This window comes from Malus sylvestris, chromosome 16 (genome assembly GCF_916048215.2).
Source record: "Malus sylvestris chromosome 16, drMalSylv7.2, whole genome shotgun sequence".
Classification (NCBI taxonomy): domain Eukaryota; kingdom Viridiplantae; phylum Streptophyta; class Magnoliopsida; order Rosales; family Rosaceae; genus Malus; species Malus sylvestris.
Genome location: NC_062275.1, coordinates 10,705,429 through 10,725,266, shown reverse-complemented (window position 1 = coordinate 10,725,266; position 19,838 = coordinate 10,705,429). Strand labels below are relative to the sequence as shown.

Here is a 19,838-nt window from a genome sequence, read left to right as displayed (position 1 = left end):
TACTATGTGTTGCGCTCGATTAGGTACATCAAAAAGTACTTCAAGTAATCCTCTTAAGCCATATCCAAGTATAAAGAATGATTGCAAGACTTAACTAAGGGCAGGTTTATACTTGGGCAAGAAGTGGCAAGTGAATTTCGTAAAGCTTGATCATAATCATGGGCTGAGTCCAACAAAAACTCGTTATTGGAAGTGTTTTTGGGAAGTTAGTTCTTCTGTAAAAAAGAAGCTTGAAGTGATTAATAAAGCCAGAATAAGGGTCAACAAAAGTTATAATTCAATGGTGGTTGAAGTTGGGGGGCATGAGAGCATGAAGTGTATAGAAAAAGATTGTAGAAATTATATTGAAAAGGTAAGGCGCTTACGACTTGGAGAAGGGGATGCCACTGCAGTTCAAAACTACTTTGTAAGCATGCAAGCTCAGAATGCAAATTTCTTTAAGCAATTGATTTAGACACAAATGGTCATTTAAGAAATGTATTTTGGGCAGATACAAGGAGTAGGGCAGCATATGAAGAATTCGGTGATGTTGTAACATTTGGCACAATGTACTTGACTAATAAGTACGATATGCCATTTGCTCCATTTGTGGGGTTAATCATCACGAGCAATCAATTTTATTGGGATGTGGATTGATTTCAAGGCTAGATATCAACTCCTTTATTTGGTTGTTTAAGACCTGGCTTGCTTGTATGTCTGGTTATGCTCCAAGTGGAATAATTATAGATCAAGACAAAGCTATGAAAAAAGCGATTGAAGTTGTTTTTCCTAATACTAGACATCCATTGTGCTTGTGGCATATAATGAAAAAGGTTCTTGAAAAGCTTAAAAGTTATAAGGAATATGAGTCCATGAGCTCTTCGTTAGATAACATTGTTTATGATTTAATGACTTCTGAAGATTTTAAAGAACGTTGGGCTGAGATGATTGGAAAATATAAGTTTAAAAAGCAAGCACATAAATGTTAAGAAGCTTGTATGCAGAGAGACATCATTGGGTGCCTGTGTATGTGAAAAATAAATTTTGGGCTGGAATGTCAACTATACAAAGGCGTGAGAGCATGAATGCATTTTTTGATGGCCACGTGAACTCCAAGGCTACTTTACAACAATTTGTGGAGCAATTTGAGAATGCATTAAGGAGTAAGGTGCTAAAAGAGGCATCTGTAGATTCTGATTCTTAGATGCAGATTTTGATTCTTTCTCTTCAAATGTTCGTTGTGCAACACATTATGACATGGAAAAGAAAGTTTAAGCTGTTTACACGATTTCAAAATTCAAGGAGTTCCAAAAGGAATTGACAAGTATAATGTATTGTGACAGGTTTCAATTGAAATTGATAATGCAATTTTGGAGTACAAAATAGCTGAGTGTATTCTGATCAAGGAGAACAAAAAGAAGACTGTCATTTTCAAGGTCCGGTTTAATGAGCATGAAATTGAAGTTAATTGCAATTGTTGCAAGTTTGAGTTTAGAGGCATATTATGTAGACACGCACTTTATGTTTTAGTTCATCATGACATTGACTTTATGCCAGATAAGTACATCATTTGGAGATGGAGGAAGGATGTGAATAGATGCCACACAAGGGTTAGTGACATGCTCCAACCCCTATATCCCTAAATACCAACAACTGATACGCTCCAACCCCGATATCCCAAAATACCACGGTAGGCACGTGCTGGCCGACACTCGAGGATGATGAAGCCATTAAAAACATGTATACCGATAAAATATGTAATTAGAAAGATATAAACCGATGCAGAATCATGTTTAGAGCATATAACTACTAAGAATAATATGGAAGGATTACTAAGAAAAGATATGAACAAGGAAATGATACCTATACTGAGAAGACTCAAGGATAACTAAGCCGAAATGCCCTGACGTCGGGATCATGTGCCTTGATCCTAACTCCTGAAGGGTGCAAAACTAGAAAAGGTAAGTGGACCATAATTTATATTAATACTAATAGTATGAAAACCACTTTATTTAAGAACATACTAACCCCCTGTTTTGAAAACATACACACACACACACACACACACACACACATATATATATATATATATAATACGACATATAGGTTTTATGAAAAACCCTAGCATGCCAAGTAAAACATTCATGAAATATCTGTAAATCATATCCGTGCTGTACTCAACTAGGAGTATCATAGTCGCCCGAAGGTAGTACCTGTCTATCACTCGAAGGTGAAGCTGAATAACTTGTCCATCACTCGAAGGTGAAGTTGTATAACCTGTCCATCACCTGAAGATGAATATAGATGAGGAAGGAACATAGTTAACAAACATATTTGTTGTATATAACTACTAAGTTGATAAATCATAACATGTTTCACTTGCAACTTTTGTAGAAATCCTTAGAAAGTGATGCAATATGTCATATTGATTGATGGTCCACCTCCTTGTAGAAGTGATAACATAATTGCAACACAAGAGAGTAATTGTGAAGGTATGCGATAAATATATTGATCTTTTTTTTATCTTTTTTCTTAGTTAATAATCATTGTCATTATAATTACTATACTCTTTGTAATTGTAATTACTTTTATTCTTTGGGATTTAACATTCTCATCTTACACAAGAAGTTCAAATTTGCATGCCTGCCAACCAAGATCCTATTTTCCCCCATACTAATGTAAGTTGTGCATTTGTCTTATTGATAGATTTGAATTGCTTTTGTGTTAACTATTGAACAAATATTACCTATTATAGGAAAACATGGCTTTGTTATTAGGACTCAGTCAAGGTGGTCATCCAAACCCATTGTACAAAGAGTCTGAGATTGGAAATATAAGTTTTCCTATTATGCATGGAAATTATGTCCAGGTAAACATTGAGAGGTTGCATATAATTTTTTTGTTGTTATTAATTAAATATTTATTTACATCACATAGTATAATGCTATATCTATAGTTCTTATGGTTTTTTTTCCTCTTTGTTTAGGGTCAACAATACACATACTGGAATGGAGGTTATAATATGTACAATATGCATAGCTCTACTTCAAGAGGAAATGATGACCAGAAGCTCAACTAAGCAATGGAAGCAAAAATGAAAGCAATTTCTTTATGCAGTTTGAGTTTTTGTGGATTTAGATCATATTTCTTCTAAACATAGATTTCAATGCATTTCAAATATTTTGTAACAGCAGCCAGTATGCAGACATGTTACTCTTCTAATTTATGTTGTATAGAAAGCGGAGTCCTTTACATTGTGCTTTGCAATTCATATTCGTGTCTTTAGGATTCTACAAATGGTAATGTAGTATCCTCAGGAGCTCAACAATTCTTCAGTAAACAGATGGCATAATTACAAGAGTTAACACATTTGCAGCCATATTTGTTATGTTTTCTTTTCGATCAATTAGTCGAAATATTCAGAAGTATTGGATTGAAGCTTTGTTATGTTGCAACTAACACATTTAATTCCAGTAGCGAAGCGCATTCACATTTTCTAGTTACCACCTAAGCCAAGGCAGACGGTCGACATATACTATGCATAACAGAAATCCCAATTCGACATTTGTAACGTACTTATATGTTTCTTTTGCTTGTTCCAAGAAGTCAATGTACAAGTAAAGAGGAAATTTTTTGTATGATGACATTGAGTGGATAATGGAGGATGGCGGCTTGATATGAACTGTATTGTTGAAATGGATTGTCTGATTCACTATTTGCGTATTGCCATCATTGTTCATGACCATTGTATTACTGTAATGGAGGTCTTGAAATTGCATCAATTGTGATATTCCCATAGGAGGACTTTACCCATCCAGTCGATGACACATACCTGCCGCCCCTTGTCAAAAATGTGCCATTTAAACCCTTGAAATCCAAAACCAATGAAACAACAAAGGGCAAGCTACTATGCTCTGAAAGCTCTCCTTCAGTTTTTGTGCTCTGCTTGTCCAACCAAAGATGCAAATTCGCATCAACAAACCAAACATTCAATGCATTTGTGACACTAAAACCAAACTTGTGGCTCTTCCCATCCAATACCTTCCCTAAAAAGGGCGTGATTTCAATATCATAGGAATGGAGATTGTACGAGCCAATCGCAGTAATTGAACTCCATATGAGGGGATTGAACCCTCCAGTGAAAATCACAGTAAAAGGACAGATTGCACCAACAACCTTACCATCTAAACTCACCCCAACCTCCCTAAAAGGCCCGTTTCCAGGCATACCTCTAAGATTGTTTACAGCAATGTACTCATTCGGAGCACTTGAATACCAAAACTCATCATTCTCATGAAATGAAACATATACCTCCAACACAGCCCTATAAGCGTTTTGTGGAATCTTAAATTCCTTCAACTGTGTATCGATTGAATTCTGGATTTCAAACCACATCCCATCATTCAAAGGCAGATTTCTCGAAATGGGCAAGATCAAATCCGCCCAATAATGGTACCTAGAATCCAAATTTCCCAAATTTTGCTCATAGTTATAATTCAAATTCTTCTCAGCAGGGTAAAAATGGATGCTAATATTCACATGGTAAATCCCTATGTATGTTTTATCTACCAAATTCCCAAGATAATTTGATTGTTCTGAAGCAAAGAACAGTACCTTGTGATGTCTTTCTTGACACTCCAAACAATCCCATTCTGTGTTGGCTCAGCGGTGCAGCTTTTGAGAAGCTTAACCTCGCCGAGCCAAACCCCGAAAATCCGATCATTGGTAGTACATGCTAACGTGAAAAAAACTGGGGTGAAAAAAAGGCGTAAAAGAACTGGCGTGGAAGAAGAAATGGGAGAAGAAGCAGGATTGAAAGGGGAAGGAAGGAAAAGACTTTTTGTATGCCATAATCACCATTTAATTTCAACCTTTTTTTTTATTATGGGTTTATTAAATGGTTTTTAATTTAAATAGAATTCTAATTAATTTAAATGATGTGGTTGTTTATATCAGAAACTCCGCCTGTGTAAGTTTATCTTACATTGCCGGTCCCAAGCCCGGATAAAGGAGGAGGGGGAGGGCGTCAGGTAGTCGACAGCCGGCACTCCATGATTACGTCGAATCCTTATGAAAATGAATCCAGAACGAAATCGCGCTAAAGTTAGGGCGTCACCCGTAAGTGGCGCGCTGTGTGGCCCGAGCACAGTGATAAGTGAGCAAGGGTCGCTGTATCTCCATCGGCACCCGGATGCAGTGTTAAATGAGCAAGGGGGCTATAGAAACTTTTTTTCGAACGACTCCACTCAAAGTTGTTTGGGAGCATATGCTCCTATCAACTTTACACGGGACACACAAAAGAAGTACTTTGATCCTATTAGACGGGGGAGGGTGAAGAAGCTAGGACAGAAGGGTAGAGTTCAAGAGAGCAAAATGCGTTTAGGAACGTGGAATATAGGAACCTTAACGGGAAAATCTATGGAAGTAGTGGAAGTTATGGTGAGGAGAAGGATAAATATTATGTGCCTACAAGAAACTAAGTGGGTTGGTCGTAAGGCAAAGGATCTAGAAAACTCAGGGTTTAAACTATGGTATTCGGGCACAAATAGAACGAGAAACGGTGTTGGCATCATCGTGGACAAGACCTTGACACAAGATGTTGTAGATGTCAAGAGGGTAGGAGATAGAATCATGGCAATCAAGATTGTAATAGGACAAGAACTTATCAATGTGATTAGTGCGTACGCACCTCAAGTAGGGTTGGATACGAGTTCGAAGGAGAAATTTTGGGAAGACCTTGGAGACTTGGTGCAAGGAATTGCTCAGACGGAGAAGTTATTTATAGGAGGAGATTTAAATGGACACGTGGGCAGGGAGACAGGCAACTATGGAGGTTTTCATGGTGGCCATGGTTTTGGGGAGAGAAACGAGGATGGGAAAGCTATCTTGGATTTTGCAATGGCATATGATCTCTTCTTAACCAACACATTCTTTAAGAAGACAGAAGAACATGTGATCACCTACAAGAGTGGGTCGTCAAAAACACAAATAAATTTTCTTCTAATGAGGAAAGGGGATCGTATAACTTGTAAGGATTGCAAAGTTATACCAGGAGAGAGCGTGGATAATCAACATCGCTTGTTGGTGATGGATGTACATATCAAAAGAGTGAGAAAAAAGAACAAGATTTGGAAGTGCCCAAGGACTAGATGGTGGAATTTAAAAGAAGAAAAACAAGCCATTTTCAAAGAGAAAGTAATCACCCAGTGTGTGTGGGATAGAGAGGGGGAAGCTAACCAAATGTGGGATTCCATGGCTAGTTGTATCCGAAAAGTAGCAAAAGAGGTATTAGGAGAGTCCAAGGGCTTTGCCCCACACCAAAAGGAATCTTGGTGGTGGAATAAGGAGGTACAAACAAAGGTGAAGGCTAAGAAGGAATGTTGTAAAGCTTTATACAAGGATAGGACCGATGAAAATGGTGAAAGGTATAGAAAAGCGAAGCAAGAGGCGAAGAAAGCTGTGAGAGAAGCTAAGTTAGCAGCTTATGACGATATGTATAAGCGACTAGATACCAAAGAAGGAGAGTTGGATATCTATAAACTAGCTAGAGCAAGGGAAAAGAAGACAAGAGACCTAAACCAAGTGAGGTGCATCAAGGATGAGGATGGAAAGGTTCTTGCTACAGAGAACGCGGTTAAAGACAGATGGAAAGGTTATTTTCATAATCTTTTCAATGAAAGACATGAAATGAGTGCTTTTTTAGGGGAGTTGAGTAACTCAGAAGAGTGTAGAAACTACTCTTTTTATCGTAGAATCCGGAAGGAAGAAGTGGTTGTAGCTTTGAAGAAGATGAAGCATAGAAAAGCAGTAGGCCCAGACGATATACCAATCGAAGTGTGGAAAGTTTTGGGAGAGACAGGTATAACATGGCTCACTGACCTTTTCAATAGGATTTTGAAAACGAAGAAGATGCCAAATGAGTGGTGAACGAGCACTTTGGTGCCTATCTACAAGAATAAGGGCGATGTACAAAATTGCATGAACTATAGGGGTATTAAGCTAATGAGTCATACAATGAAGCTCTGGGAGAGAGTCATTGAGCATAGATTGAGGCAAGAGACACGGGTTTCGGACAACCAATTCGGGTTCATGCCAGGGCGCTCAACCATGGAGGCAATCTATCTCTTACGAAGATTGATGGAAAGATATAGAGATGGGAAAAAGGATTTACACATGGTCTTTATAGATTTGGAAAAAGCATATGATAGGGTCCCAAAAGACATTCTTTGGAGGATTTTAGAGAAGAAAGGAGTACGAGTAGCATATATCCAAGCTATACAGGATATGTATGAAGGAGCAAAGACTGCCGTAAGAACTCATGAAGGACAAACCGAAAGCTTTCCCATAACTGTAGGATTACATCAAGGCTCATCCTTAAGTCCTTACCTTTTTGCGTTGGTAATGGATGAGTTAACAGGACATATTCAAGATGATATTCCTTGGTGTATGCTTTTCGCAGACGATATAGTGTTGATAGATGAAACTCAGGAAGGGGTAAATGCAAAGCTTAACCTTTGGAGAGAAGTGTTGGAATCTAAAGGTCTTCGCCTAAGCCGATCAAAGACAGAATAAATGGAGTGCAAGTTCAGTGCAAATGGATGCCAAAACGAGTTAGGGGTGAGGATCGGAGATCAAGAAATACCAAAGAGCGACCGTTTTCGTTACCTAGGATCTATCTTGCAAAAGAATGGAGAATTAGATGGAGATCTCAACCATAGAATACAAGCTGGATGGATGAAGTGGAAGAGTGCATCCGGCGTGTTGTGTGACCGCCGTATGCCACTGAAGCTCAAGGGAAAATTTTATAGGACGGCAATAAGGCCGGCGATTCTGTATGGCACAGAATGTTGGGCGGTGAAGCATCAACACGTACACAAAATGGGTGTAGCGGAGATGAGGATGCTTCGTTGGATGTGTGGGCACACGAGAAAGGATAAGATTAGGAATGAGGATATCCGGGGTAAAGTAGGAGTAGCCAAAATTGAAGGAAAGATGAGAGAAAATCGGTTACGGTGGTTTGGACATGTGCAAAGAAGGCTTACTGACGCTCCGATTAGAAGATGCGATTATGGGACAGAGGTTCAGGGCCAAAGGGGTAGAGGAAGACCTAGGAAAACTTTGGAAGAGACTCTAAGAAAAGACTTAGAGAACTTAGATCTAACAGAGGACATGACACATGACAGAACACAATGGCGTTCTAAGATTCATATAGCCGATCCCACTTAGTGACTTGGATTTTCCAAGTCTCCAACCGAGAAGTTTTCCTCACTCGGGAAATTAAGGGAACACTACTTCAACCTACATGCTCCACTCACAAAGCTTCAACATACAAGCTTCAACATACAAGCTTCAACAAAAGAAAATTCAAAGAACTTAGCGAAGAAGGCTTTGGTGTATTTAACACAATACGTTGAAATGAAGGAAAGCTTATTTATTGATATCCCCGATAAGTTACAAATATGTACATATACATGAGTCAAAATAAACAAACAAGAGGGAGCCTTCACAAAGGTTGCTTAGGAGAAGTCTCAACAGTCGGTAGAGCCCCAGAAAGAGAAGGCACTGGAGGGGGATCATTCGGATCCTCAGTACTGGACAGAACCCTAGAAGAAGGAGGCATCAGAGGTTGATCATTTGGAGCTTCATTACGCGGTACAGCCCCAGAAAACGACGACAATAAATGCATTTGGAACAAACCCACAAATCTCTGATGATCAAGTAAAACTTGACCATCAGATTCCTTCATCTGGTCAAGCTTCCTCTTCATGTTTGTAGCATAGTCATATGCGAGCCGGTGCAACTGTTTATTCTCATGCTTGAGCCCTCTAATCTCCTGTTTTGAGACTCATCACTTCAGCCGCCAATGATTTAACTTGGCGGGTTCGAGCAAATAGGCGTTGGGCCATATTAGACACATAACCTGCACACTGAACACTGAGAGCCAGAGAATCCTTAACAGCCAACTCATCAGACCGTTTGGAAAGTAGTCTGTTATCTTTGGGAGTGAGAAGGTTCCTGGCCACTACCGCAGCGGTCATATCATTCTTCATCATGGAATCCCCAACGGTAAGAGGACTAGTAGGGGAGACGAAGGATGGGCGCCATATGTTGTCTGGAGAAGGCAGGGCTGCCTCTTCAACAAGGTTCAAGTCAAAACGACGGTCGGAGGGGCCAGACATTTTCAAAGGTGTTGAAGAGAGAAGAGGTCGGGCAAATCAAGATCTTAGAAGTGCAAGAATGGAGCTTCTACTGGTGGAGATTCAAGTATGCTTTGGAACTTAATGTCAGCCCTTATAAAAATCTGCACTCGACGAAGCTTCAGAAATCGAAGAGGCGCCTGCTCAAAAATCGAAGAGACGTTTGCTTTCTCAAAAGCTGGGCTGCTCAGAGACCACAAGGGTCGATCTCAGAAATCGAAGAAGAGTTTGCTTTCTCAAAAGCTGGGCTGCTCAAAGACCACGAAAGCCGATCTCAGAAATCGAAGAGGCTTGCTTTCTCAAAAGCTGGGCTGCTCAGAGACCACGAGGGCCGATCTCAGAAATCGAAGAGGCACCTACTTTTCCAGCCTTGTCAGCACCCGTCACACGCACACTCAGCTTTGCGAAAATTATGGGCATTCTGTCGAAGATTTCTGGTGAAGTAGAAAGCACATGAATCGTACTGTTTAATCACCCACTTCCCACACGCAACAGTAGCTCATGGGTACCACAGATAATTTTGCCAAAGTTCTCTGACAAAGTTGAGACACGTGAAGCTTGCAGCTCCCACTACATCGCTCTGACCAAGAAGGGTAAAAGAATAGCAAAGAAACAAAACTAACAAAGTTTAGACACATAAATTTTAAAGGTCTAGCTATCATATTATTACCCACAAGGGTAAAGGAACAGTACCACTGCTGGATAATTGGAAAGTCCCGGTGTGTCAACCTCTGTGCTTCGTGGCAAGGTAGACTAGCAAACATGCCTAACCTTTACTCACATTTGAGAAAACACTCCCAACAAGATTGCTTGCTCCAAAATCGAAGAGGCACCGCCCTCCGAATCTCGAGAGCCAGACTCCCAACATGATTACTTTCTCAAAAATCGAAGAGAGGGTAAAGGAACAGTACCACTGCTGGATAAATGGAAAGTCCCTGTGTGTCAACCTCTGTGCTTCGTGGCAAGGTAGACTAGCAAACATGCCCAACCTTTACTCACATTCGAGAAAACACTCTCAACAAGATTGCTTGCTCCAAAATCGAAGAGGCACCGCCCTCCGAATCTCGAGAGCCAGACTCCCAACATGATTACTTTCTCAAAAATCGAAGAGAGGGTAAAGGAACAGTACCACTGCTGGATAAATGGAAAGTCCCTGTGTGTCAACCTCTGTGCTTCGTGGCAAGGTAGACTAGCAAACATGCCCAACCTTTACTCACATTCGAGAAAACACTCTCAACAAGATTGCTCGCTCCAAAATCGAAGAGGCACCGCCCTCCAAATCTCGAGAGCCAGACTCCCAACATGATTACATTTTCAAAATCGAAGAGACACCGCTCTCCGAATCTCGAGAGCCAGACCCCCAGCAGGATTGCTCTCTCAAAAATCGAAGAGGCATCGTTCTCCGAATCTCGAGAGCCAGATCCCCGACAGGATTGCTTGTTCGAAAACCGAAGAGGCACCACTTTCCCAACTTCAAGAGCTGGATCTCCTTGGATAAAGCTTGTCTGTAATCTGCACACGCAACATTAGCTTTTCAAAGTGCTCTGACAGAGTTAAAACATGTGAAGCTGGCAGCTCCCACTACCGTGCTATGACTAAACAGGGTAAAGGAATATCATTATTACTTGATGTTAGGGAGATTCCTATATATGTCGACCTCCATCCCTAACGGACAGGCAGACCTGCAAAAATGCTCAACCCTTCCTCTTATCTGAGAAGGCACTCCCAACGAAGCATTTCGAAATATTCAGCTTTCTTTCCCCTGATAATACCTCTGTAAACAAGCTATACTAGAGCAAGAATATCTCATATCATCAGGGTTAAAAGCAAGAGTATCCCATATCATGCTTTTTCCCTGTCTTTTCCTTTGGCCTTGTTCTTACCTGCAAGACAAAGAGAAAGAGAGCAATCAGTCAGCACTTGGAATCAAGCTTCCAGCCAGGAACTGACTGCCTGGAACCCCTTACCTGATTACTTACCTGGCATTGCTCTCGAGTACTCATCTTCAACATTTTATGCTTCCAGGGAAGATACCGTATCTGCCTGATGAACAGATAGGGCAAGTGAGAAGGATACAAGGAAGCATGTGGAGACAAGCGTAACAGCACACGTGCCGATACATCCACTACTCTGTCAAAAGCAAAAGTATCCCATATCAGCAGGGTCGAACGTACTCTATATTTGATGGACTTGTTTTGACCCTCAAATTCTTCAGTCGGCCTTATACTCTGGAGGAAACCAGAAAACCCTCCAGCCCAGTTCAAGAATAAGCCTGTGGAAAGTTACTTATTCAAAAGCAAAAGTATCCCATATCATTTCTTCTCATTTTTCTTCTCTTTATCCTTCATGCTGCCTGCAAGATAGGGAGAATGTGAACAATCAGCCGGAGCTCTGATTGCTTACCTTGTCTGTCACCTCTTTTAGCAGATCCCCTAGCTCGGTGACTTGGGGGACTCTTACTACATGGTTTGTATCACGCTTGACCAAGCCTGAAACTACAAGTAAGCTTCAAGTGAAATTGATACATTACCTTGTGCATCTCCACCAGTTAAAGATACCACCCCTGGATAGAGGAAGAGTACTTCCAGAGAAGATGCCACATCTACCTATGAGACATATAAGGCAAGTCAAGACGATACCATACTCCGGTACTTAGAAGTTTCATGGTTACGAGATCATTCTCCCACAATATTTCCTAATGTCATTTGTACTAAATCATTCACTTGTATTCACTAAAGGAGAGTTTGAACCTATGTACTTGTGTAAACCCTTCACAATTAATGAGAACTCCTCTATTCCGTGGACGTAGCCAATCTGGGTGAACCATGTACATCTTGTGTTTGCTTTCCTATCTCTATCCATTTATATACTTATCCACACTAATGACCGGAGCAATCTAGCGAAGATCACAAAAAGTGACCGTTTTCGCTACCTAGGATCTATCTTGCAAGAGAACGGAGAATTAGATGGAGATCTCAACCATAGAATACAAGCTGGATGGATGAAGTGTAAGAGTGCATCCGGCGTGTTGTGTGACCGTCGTAGGCCACTGAAGCTCAAGGGAAAATTTTATAGGACGGCAATAAGGCCATCGATGTTGTATGGCACATAATGTTGGGCGGTGAAGCATCAACACGTACATAAAATGGGTGTAGCGGAGATGAGGATGCTTCGTGGGATGTGTGGGCACACGAGAAAGGATAAGATTGGGAATGAGGATATCCGAGGTAAAGTAGGAGTAGCCAAAATTGAAGGAAAGATGAGAGAAAATCGGTTCCGGTGGTTTGGACATGTGCAAAGAAGGCCTACTGACGCTCCGGTTCGAAAATGTGACTACGGGAAAGAGGTTCAGGGCCGAAGGGGTAGAGGAAGACCTAGGAAAACTTTGGAAGAGACCCTAAGAAAAGACTTGAGTACTTGGATCTAACGGAGGACATGACACAAAACCGAGCGCAATGGCGTTCTATGATTCATATAGCCGACCCCACTTAGTGGGAAAAGGCTTTGTTGTTGTTGTTGTTGTTGTGGTTGTTTATATCAGATGTCACATAAGTTGGTATATAAATGTGGTATAAAAATATGATAAGAATAACATTATTGTATCCTAACATGCACCTCAATTATTAATATTTTATAATTTATTTTGATTTTAGTCAAACAATGATGACCAACTTGCACAAGGCAACTTTAACGAAAAGCACACGGTACTGTTCACTTTACAAAAAACCATATTTTTACACTAAAAAGTCAATTCTGGTACTATTCACTTTACCCTTTATTTTGTCCTTATCATTATAACTCAAAGTTTTCAAACCATTTTCATTAATTTTCCTATTATACAATACATTTTGTCACAAGGTTTATTACAAAGGTTATTCACTTGTAACAAAACGAATGAAATTGACCTCGGTAATATAATTTCAAGAATACAAAGTGAAACAATATTTTGAGGTGTCTTCCAAACAACTTCTAACATTTGGGCAGATCAAGTGGTGGTGGAGGTAAAGTAGATTCTGGCGTCCCTCCATTTTCAACCTCAAAAGCCATGGCCAGCCCCCAAGGCAGATGAACGTCCAAATGACAATGCACGTACCAGATACCTGAAACAATAATTTAAAACAAATAATCAAAACTTAATTATTTATAACATATTGAAGATACAAAGAAACTTAATTAATGAGATGATTAAGAAAACCAACCAGGATTATTTGCTCGAAACCTGATCACAGCCCATCCTCCGACTGGCACACCAATTGTGTTGCGTACTTGCGGATTAACGAAGTTAAATTTTTTGGGGTCATTAATCGGATCGTAATTTCCAAACCCTTGTGCCAATACATGGAAACTGAAGCCATGGAGATGCATCGGGTGGTTCTCGATGGCCAAAAACGCTATGTTCTGAAACACCAACTGTACTGTCGAATTGAACTTTAGCGTCTTGACCTCGGTTGATTTTGGCGCAAATATCAGGGATAGGTCGAGGCTAAGGTTCGTGTCCGTGTAGTCAAACTTGACCGGAGGCTTGCTAGGAAAATCTCTGGTGTAAACCCCGCTCACATTGTTAAAATGTGCTTCCAGCATGGACGTATTGGTCGGGACCATGAATGACTCGTTGTTCATGCTTGCGGACAATCGGTTATTGAATAAGCCCTGACACGTGGCATTTTCAGGACACATCGCCAAGTTAACGCCGACTGTCACGAACATGTGCTCGTCCACTTTGCGTGGGACCGGGACCCAGTGTGGCCCATTAGAGAGGCTGGTGAGATTGGTGTAGAACTTGTTGGCCAACGGCGTGTCGTGAGGGTTGGGCATAGGGGGCATAATGGGGGTTGATGACGTGTAGCCCTTGTAGACGATGATGCCTTTGGTTGTTGAGTTATCAAAGCCGACAGTATCGTCAGCGCTAGCGTAGGGAGTGGCGGCCATGTAATAAGATCCATTAAGTTGATTGAATTTGACGAGAACGTCAGTGGTCTGACCGGGTCCAGTAACCACCACGTCTGTGACATAAGGAGTTGTGTAGGAGGCATCAATGGCAACAACTGTCATGCTGTGGTTGGCTATCTTGAAGAAAAGTTGGGTATTGAGTGCAGCGTTGATTAGGCGTAGCAGGTAGGTCTTTCCTCTCACCACACTGAGTTGATATGTTTCTGATAATTTGATGTCAATTTGTTAATATTCACCATGTAAAAATAACATATAAACTAAATTAATAAATTTATGAGTATGCATGCATGCATGGTTACGTACGATTTTGGGAGCAATCGTAGAGATCGCCGGGAAGTCCATTGATGGTGTAAGCATTTGAAAGGTTAGGAGCTATTCCTTTGGATAGGCCTTCTTGCTCAATGTCGACCACATTGCCACTGTACCAATCTCCTGCAATTCCATCAAACAGTCAATATATAATTAGTCATCAAATTTACTATTTGAAGTACGTATTAAGATTAACGTTAAACAAGTTGAATGGTGTAGTTTAATCATTAATGACCTAATATGATGGGAACTTCTTTGGCGGGCTTGGGGAAGGGGAAGGATCGACCGGTTTTCGGGTGTATTATAAGCGCTCCATGGACAGTTGCGCGAAGCCACGAAATGTGGGCATGCCACCAAAGGGTGCCTTCTTGTCCTGTGATATTAAATTTGTAAGTATAACTTTGTCCGGAGGGTATAGGACATTGAGTTATGTATGCTGGCCCATCTGCCCATGCACTCAAAAGCTGAAAGACTCCATGCCTGCATTAAGAAAGAAACCATACAACGTGAACAAAACATAACTCAACATTCCCTTTGGGGGTTGTTAAATGGTTTTGGATAATTTGTGTTACCAGTGAATAGTAATGTTATAGGGCGACTGATTTAAAACATGGATGATAATTGTGTCTCCATCTCGTGCATATATGGTTGGTCCAGGATAACTCTCATTCACTACAGTAATCGATTGATTCTGGCATAGTCGGGTAACAGTCATGTTGTTCACCTGAAAACAATGAAAAAAAAGTGTCATGATTATTCAAAGGAAACATTCAAACATTTGGTGAGGAAATATTCATGAGAAAATAAGACTCCCAAAGGATTCGTTCGAAATTATCTCTGAAAACCTCTTCAATGACCCAAAAGTTCTTATATTATTTTTGTTAAATTGAATCAGATGTATTTTTAAACGCTATAATGCGCTTTTAGCCATTCTAGAAACATTAACGAGCATAACCAAAATTGAGGCAAGACTTACACTGAACGAGTGCTCAACAATTGCACCAGAGGCTACTGAGGAAGCTAATAGAGCTAGAGCACAAGCTAGCACAAAGGCTAACCGTGCCATATGGGGAACAAATTAAAAGAGCTATATCAAGGGGAAAAGAGAAGTCTGAGAATCGGCTATTGTTATGGAGATATCATATTACTCTTCTGATATCTCAGCGGTCTATAGATGCTATGTTTATATAGGCATTTGGAAGGTATTTGCTAACCCATTTTTTACCCAAGTGCGTGACGAATTAGCAAACAAATTCGCATTTATTTTGATAAGGACTTTGAAATTTTGAACATGCAGGCATATAAAATGACTTTGGTATATATTAATATATCCAGTAACAGTTTGATTAAGTCAGTGACTCATCAGAGAATGCTAGCATAAAGATATGAACAAGGGTAAATTATACTTTCATACCTTAGTTTTGGGGTCAATTTCAATTCTTTACAACATCTTGAAAACAGTCCACTTTCATACCTTAAGTACTATTTTATTTTAAAATAATATCTCCGTTACATTTTCCATCTATTCATCTGTTAAATGCTGACGTAGCTGTCACATATATGCCACGTGGCAAATAAAATATTTTTTTAATTTTTTTAAAAGCCTGAAAGAAGAAAGAAAAAGAAACCTTTTATTTCAAAATAATATCTCCGTTACATTTTCCATCTATTGATCTGTTAAATGCTGACGTAGCTGCCACATATATGCCACGTGGCAAATAAAATATATTTTTTAATTTTTTTAAAAGCCTGAAAGAAGAAAGAAAAAGAAACCCACATCTGCAAGAAGAAGAAGAATAGGGAGGAAGAAAGAAAAAATTGTCCCCCCCCCCCAGCAGCAACCCAGAAGAAGAAAAAGAAGAAGAAGAAGAAGAAGAGGGAGGAAGAAAAGAAAAAAAAAATTTGTCCCTAAAACTCCCCCCTCCCCAAAAGAAGAGGAAGAAGAAGAAGAAGAAGAAGAGAGAGGAAGAAAAGAAAAAAAAAATTGTCCCTCCCCCCCCCCCCCCCCCCCACCCGGGGACCCAGTAGAAGAAGAAAAAGAAGAAGAAGGGAGGAAGAAAAGAAAAAAATAAAATAGAATTTGTCCCCCCCCCCCCCCCCCCGTCTAGCGACACACCTCCGATCCCCCCTCCTGGCCCGGCGACCCTCCTCCCTCTTCTTTTTTTTCTCCTTCTTCTTCTTCTCGTCGCACCCCCCCCCCCCCCGCCCAGCGACCCACCTCCAGCCCCCCCTCCTGGCCCGGCGACCCTCCTCCCTCTTCTTCTTTTTCTCCTTCTTCTTCTTCTCGTCGCAGATGTGGGTTTCATTTCAATTTTTTTATCTCTTCTTCCTCCCTCTTCTTCTTCTTCTTCTTCCTCTTCTTCCTCTTCCTCTTCCTTTTTTGGGTCATAGGGGGGGGGGGAGGGACACTTTTTTTTCCTTTTTCTTTCTTCCTCCCTCCTCTTCTTCTTCTTCTTCTTCTTCTTCTTCTTGCAGATATGGGTTTCAATTTTTGTTTTTTTGAGAAAATTTAGGTTTTTTAAAAAAAATAAAAAAAATAATTTTTTTGCCACATGGCACAAACGTGACAACCACGTCAGCATTTAACGGATAAATTGATGAAAAATCTAACAGATGTATTATATTGAAATACAATAGTACTTGAGGTATGAAAGTGAAATGTAGTTGTTGTATGAGGTTGTAATAGACCTCAAAACCTAAGAGGCTACTGTGTAATTTACCCTATGAACAAAGCCAGAAACTTGGTTCTTCAAGCAAAACAACCAATAACATCATTTTGACTGTGTCCAAACCACAGTTTGTAGGCTGGCGAACTAAAAGAAAAGGGAACTCCCGCAGTGTACTAGAACACGATTAGATTTGAATATTACTCGATGTAAACATATTAAGACATGCATTTTCCCAATAATAACTGAGCTCTGAAGAGACTTTAATAAAGTCGGTTCCATTTGTGTAAATTATATTTTCTTTTCTTTTTTTATATTTAATTTAGGAGCAGTTCTTAGTACTTAAGAAATTAAAAGGTTTATATTACATCCCGAGTACTCTATATAAAATTTATTATTAATTCTATGTTGTACTTGTCGCTCTTTATCTTCAATACTCATTTTTTGTGTTTTACTTTATCTCATTCCATCAATTGAGTTGAATGATACATTAGTTTCGTTGATGTGGCATGGATTAATTCAATTCTTTTAAATATGTTCAGCTCGTTTTCACAATTGGATAATCTAAAACCCCAAAAGATCACCTTGGCATGAAATAGCCCAGTTTTTTAAGATTGTCATTATCCCAGAATTTAGAGAGCAAAATGAGATATTGTGCAGAATACAAGAGGAATAATAAAAAACAAGATAAAAGTTTGTTAAAAAAACAAGATAAAGGTTCAATGCATGTGTATTTTCTTATGAGTAATGCTATTCATACCATGTTTTTGTATCACATTTTCATACCACCTTAGGTGACATTTGATGTGGACAACCACATCATTTGAATTAATCAGATTTTTAAATTTAGTTCATTATTTAATAAACTAATAATTAAGAAAAACTAGTTAATTAAATGATGATTGTAGTATATGAGAAATCTTTCTCCTTCATTTTCTTGGGTTTTGCAAATTTTTCAATACAGTAATGCTATTCATACCATGTTTTTATACCACATTTCTATACTACCTTAGGTGGCATCTGATGCGGACAGCCACATCATTTAAAAAATTTGTAAAACCCAAGGAAATGAGGGAGAAAAACTCCTCGTATATCACAATCATCATTTAATTAACTAGTTTTTCTTAATTATTAGTTAATTAAATAATGAAATAAATTTAAAAATCTGATTAATTCAAATGATGTGGCTGTCCATATCAAATGCCACCTAAGATGATATGAAAATGTGGTATAAAAACATGATATGAATAACATTCCAAAATATATCAAAATCCACTAATTAAACAAACTTCAACCCTAAACTTTAATAATATTAAAATTTGCAGGTCCAAAAAATAGAAATGATAGGTTCACACTTAATATGATTTTTTTTTTAATTTTATGTTAACAGTGATGCAAGTAGTATTAAATAAGGATGAGGATCCTCTTCGTGGGAACCCTAGAGATTCTCATATTCTAACCGTTTATTGTACATCGTGCGACTAGTTTTTGTCATGTACTATTTATGTTTAATTTTAAATAAAGAAAGTTAAATGATTTTTTACCACACGATATATAATGAATAGTTAAGATGTGAGGATCTCTAGGATCTTCACAATTTGGATCCGGAGGAGATCCAAAGCCATTAAATAAAAGGAAAACTAATGAAAAGGGTTTGAAAACTTTGAGTTTTAATGATAAGGACAAAATAAAAAGTAAAGTGAATAGTATTAGGATTGACTTTTTAGTGTAAAAATGTGATTTTTCGTTAAAGTGAACAGTACGATGTGTTTTTCGTTAAAATTCTCTTAAATAAATAGTCAAATCTGCCTATCCTATATTTTTCTGAAAAGTAATCTTTTACTTACTTTCTCTGCAAATTGATAATTATTTAATTCGCAAAGAAAATAAAACATGATAACGTGTTTACTTATGCGTTTACGCCATTGCTTTTCTGCTGTAAGGTGATCCATGCGTAGTTTGGATATGATTTAATATTCTTCTAAATAAGGTCAATGGCGTAACCATGTTAAGGGCTACCATGGGCTATAGCCCAGGTAGCTTTTCCATAAAAAATTAAAAATTTACATGTAATTTTTATTGATTTTCGAATATAGGCCATCATATATTTAGTCACTAATCCTAATTTTTTTGGTTTAACTATAAAAAATTATATAATACAGTTTACAAACCATCTCTTTTTATTTCGTCATTTTTCTAATCGCTTCTTGTACATATACAAGTTTGGATTTGTTTGAATTTTAACACGTATTTGTTTAATAACGAAAATTATTGGCTCAACTTGTGAAATTTTTTTTAAGCTAGACAATACTATGAAAAATACAGTATCAAGTTTCTTTGTTTATAAAGATTTGAATGTTTAAGTTAGCCTACCCGGTGAAAATTTCTTAGCTCCGCCATTGAATAAGGTGCTGGGTTTCTATTTATGTGTCAAGGTTCTAAGTTCATCTAACTCAAAATTATTTTAATAGTTTCAAATTTCCCTCTTCCTTTTAATAATAGTAAAATTTAAAAAAAAAAAGACCATGCATCGTTTACTGTTTCTATTTGGTAGTGCCGGCCCTAAAGATAATCCATGTAGGCGTCCGCCTAGGGCTCCCAAAAGTTTTATATATTCTGTAAATAACATTTTAATACAGGAAAAGTAAAATATATATATATATATATATATATATATATATATATATATATATATCATAACTCATTTGTTGGTACGTGGAAATGTTTGGCTTACTTC

At 38.8% G+C, this 19,838-nt stretch overlaps 2 protein-coding genes and 1 pseudogene across 2 annotated transcripts; 1 reads left to right on the top strand and 2 right to left on the bottom strand.

Moving 5' to 3' along the window:
- Nucleotides 1-1,304: 1,304 nt before the first annotated feature.
- LOC126609093 (peptide-N4-(N-acetyl-beta-glucosaminyl)asparagine amidase A-like) lies at nucleotides 1,305-4,808 on the bottom strand (annotated as a pseudogene).
- A 132-nt stretch (nucleotides 4,809-4,940) lies between these two features.
- Nucleotides 4,941-6,906, top strand: LOC126607042 (uncharacterized). The gene has a single exon (XM_050274469.1). It carries the CDS (start codon nucleotides 5,050-5,052, stop codon nucleotides 6,904-6,906), a length of 1,857 nt encoding a protein of 618 aa, XP_050130426.1. The 5' UTR covers nucleotides 4,941-5,049.
- Nucleotides 6,907-12,910: 6,004 nt separating this feature from the next.
- LOC126607043 (laccase-7-like) lies at nucleotides 12,911-15,574 on the bottom strand. Its single transcript, XM_050274470.1, has 6 exons — nucleotides 15,412-15,574; nucleotides 15,008-15,159; nucleotides 14,671-14,915; nucleotides 14,430-14,558; nucleotides 13,376-14,329; nucleotides 12,911-13,276 (listed from the first exon to the last, which is right to left on the bottom strand). The coding sequence occupies exons 1-6, from the start codon at nucleotides 15,499-15,501 to the stop codon at nucleotides 13,146-13,148; spliced, it is 1,701 nt and encodes a 566-aa protein (XP_050130427.1). The 5' UTR covers nucleotides 15,502-15,574; the 3' UTR covers nucleotides 12,911-13,145.
- Between the last annotated feature and the right edge of the window lie 4,264 nt (nucleotides 15,575-19,838).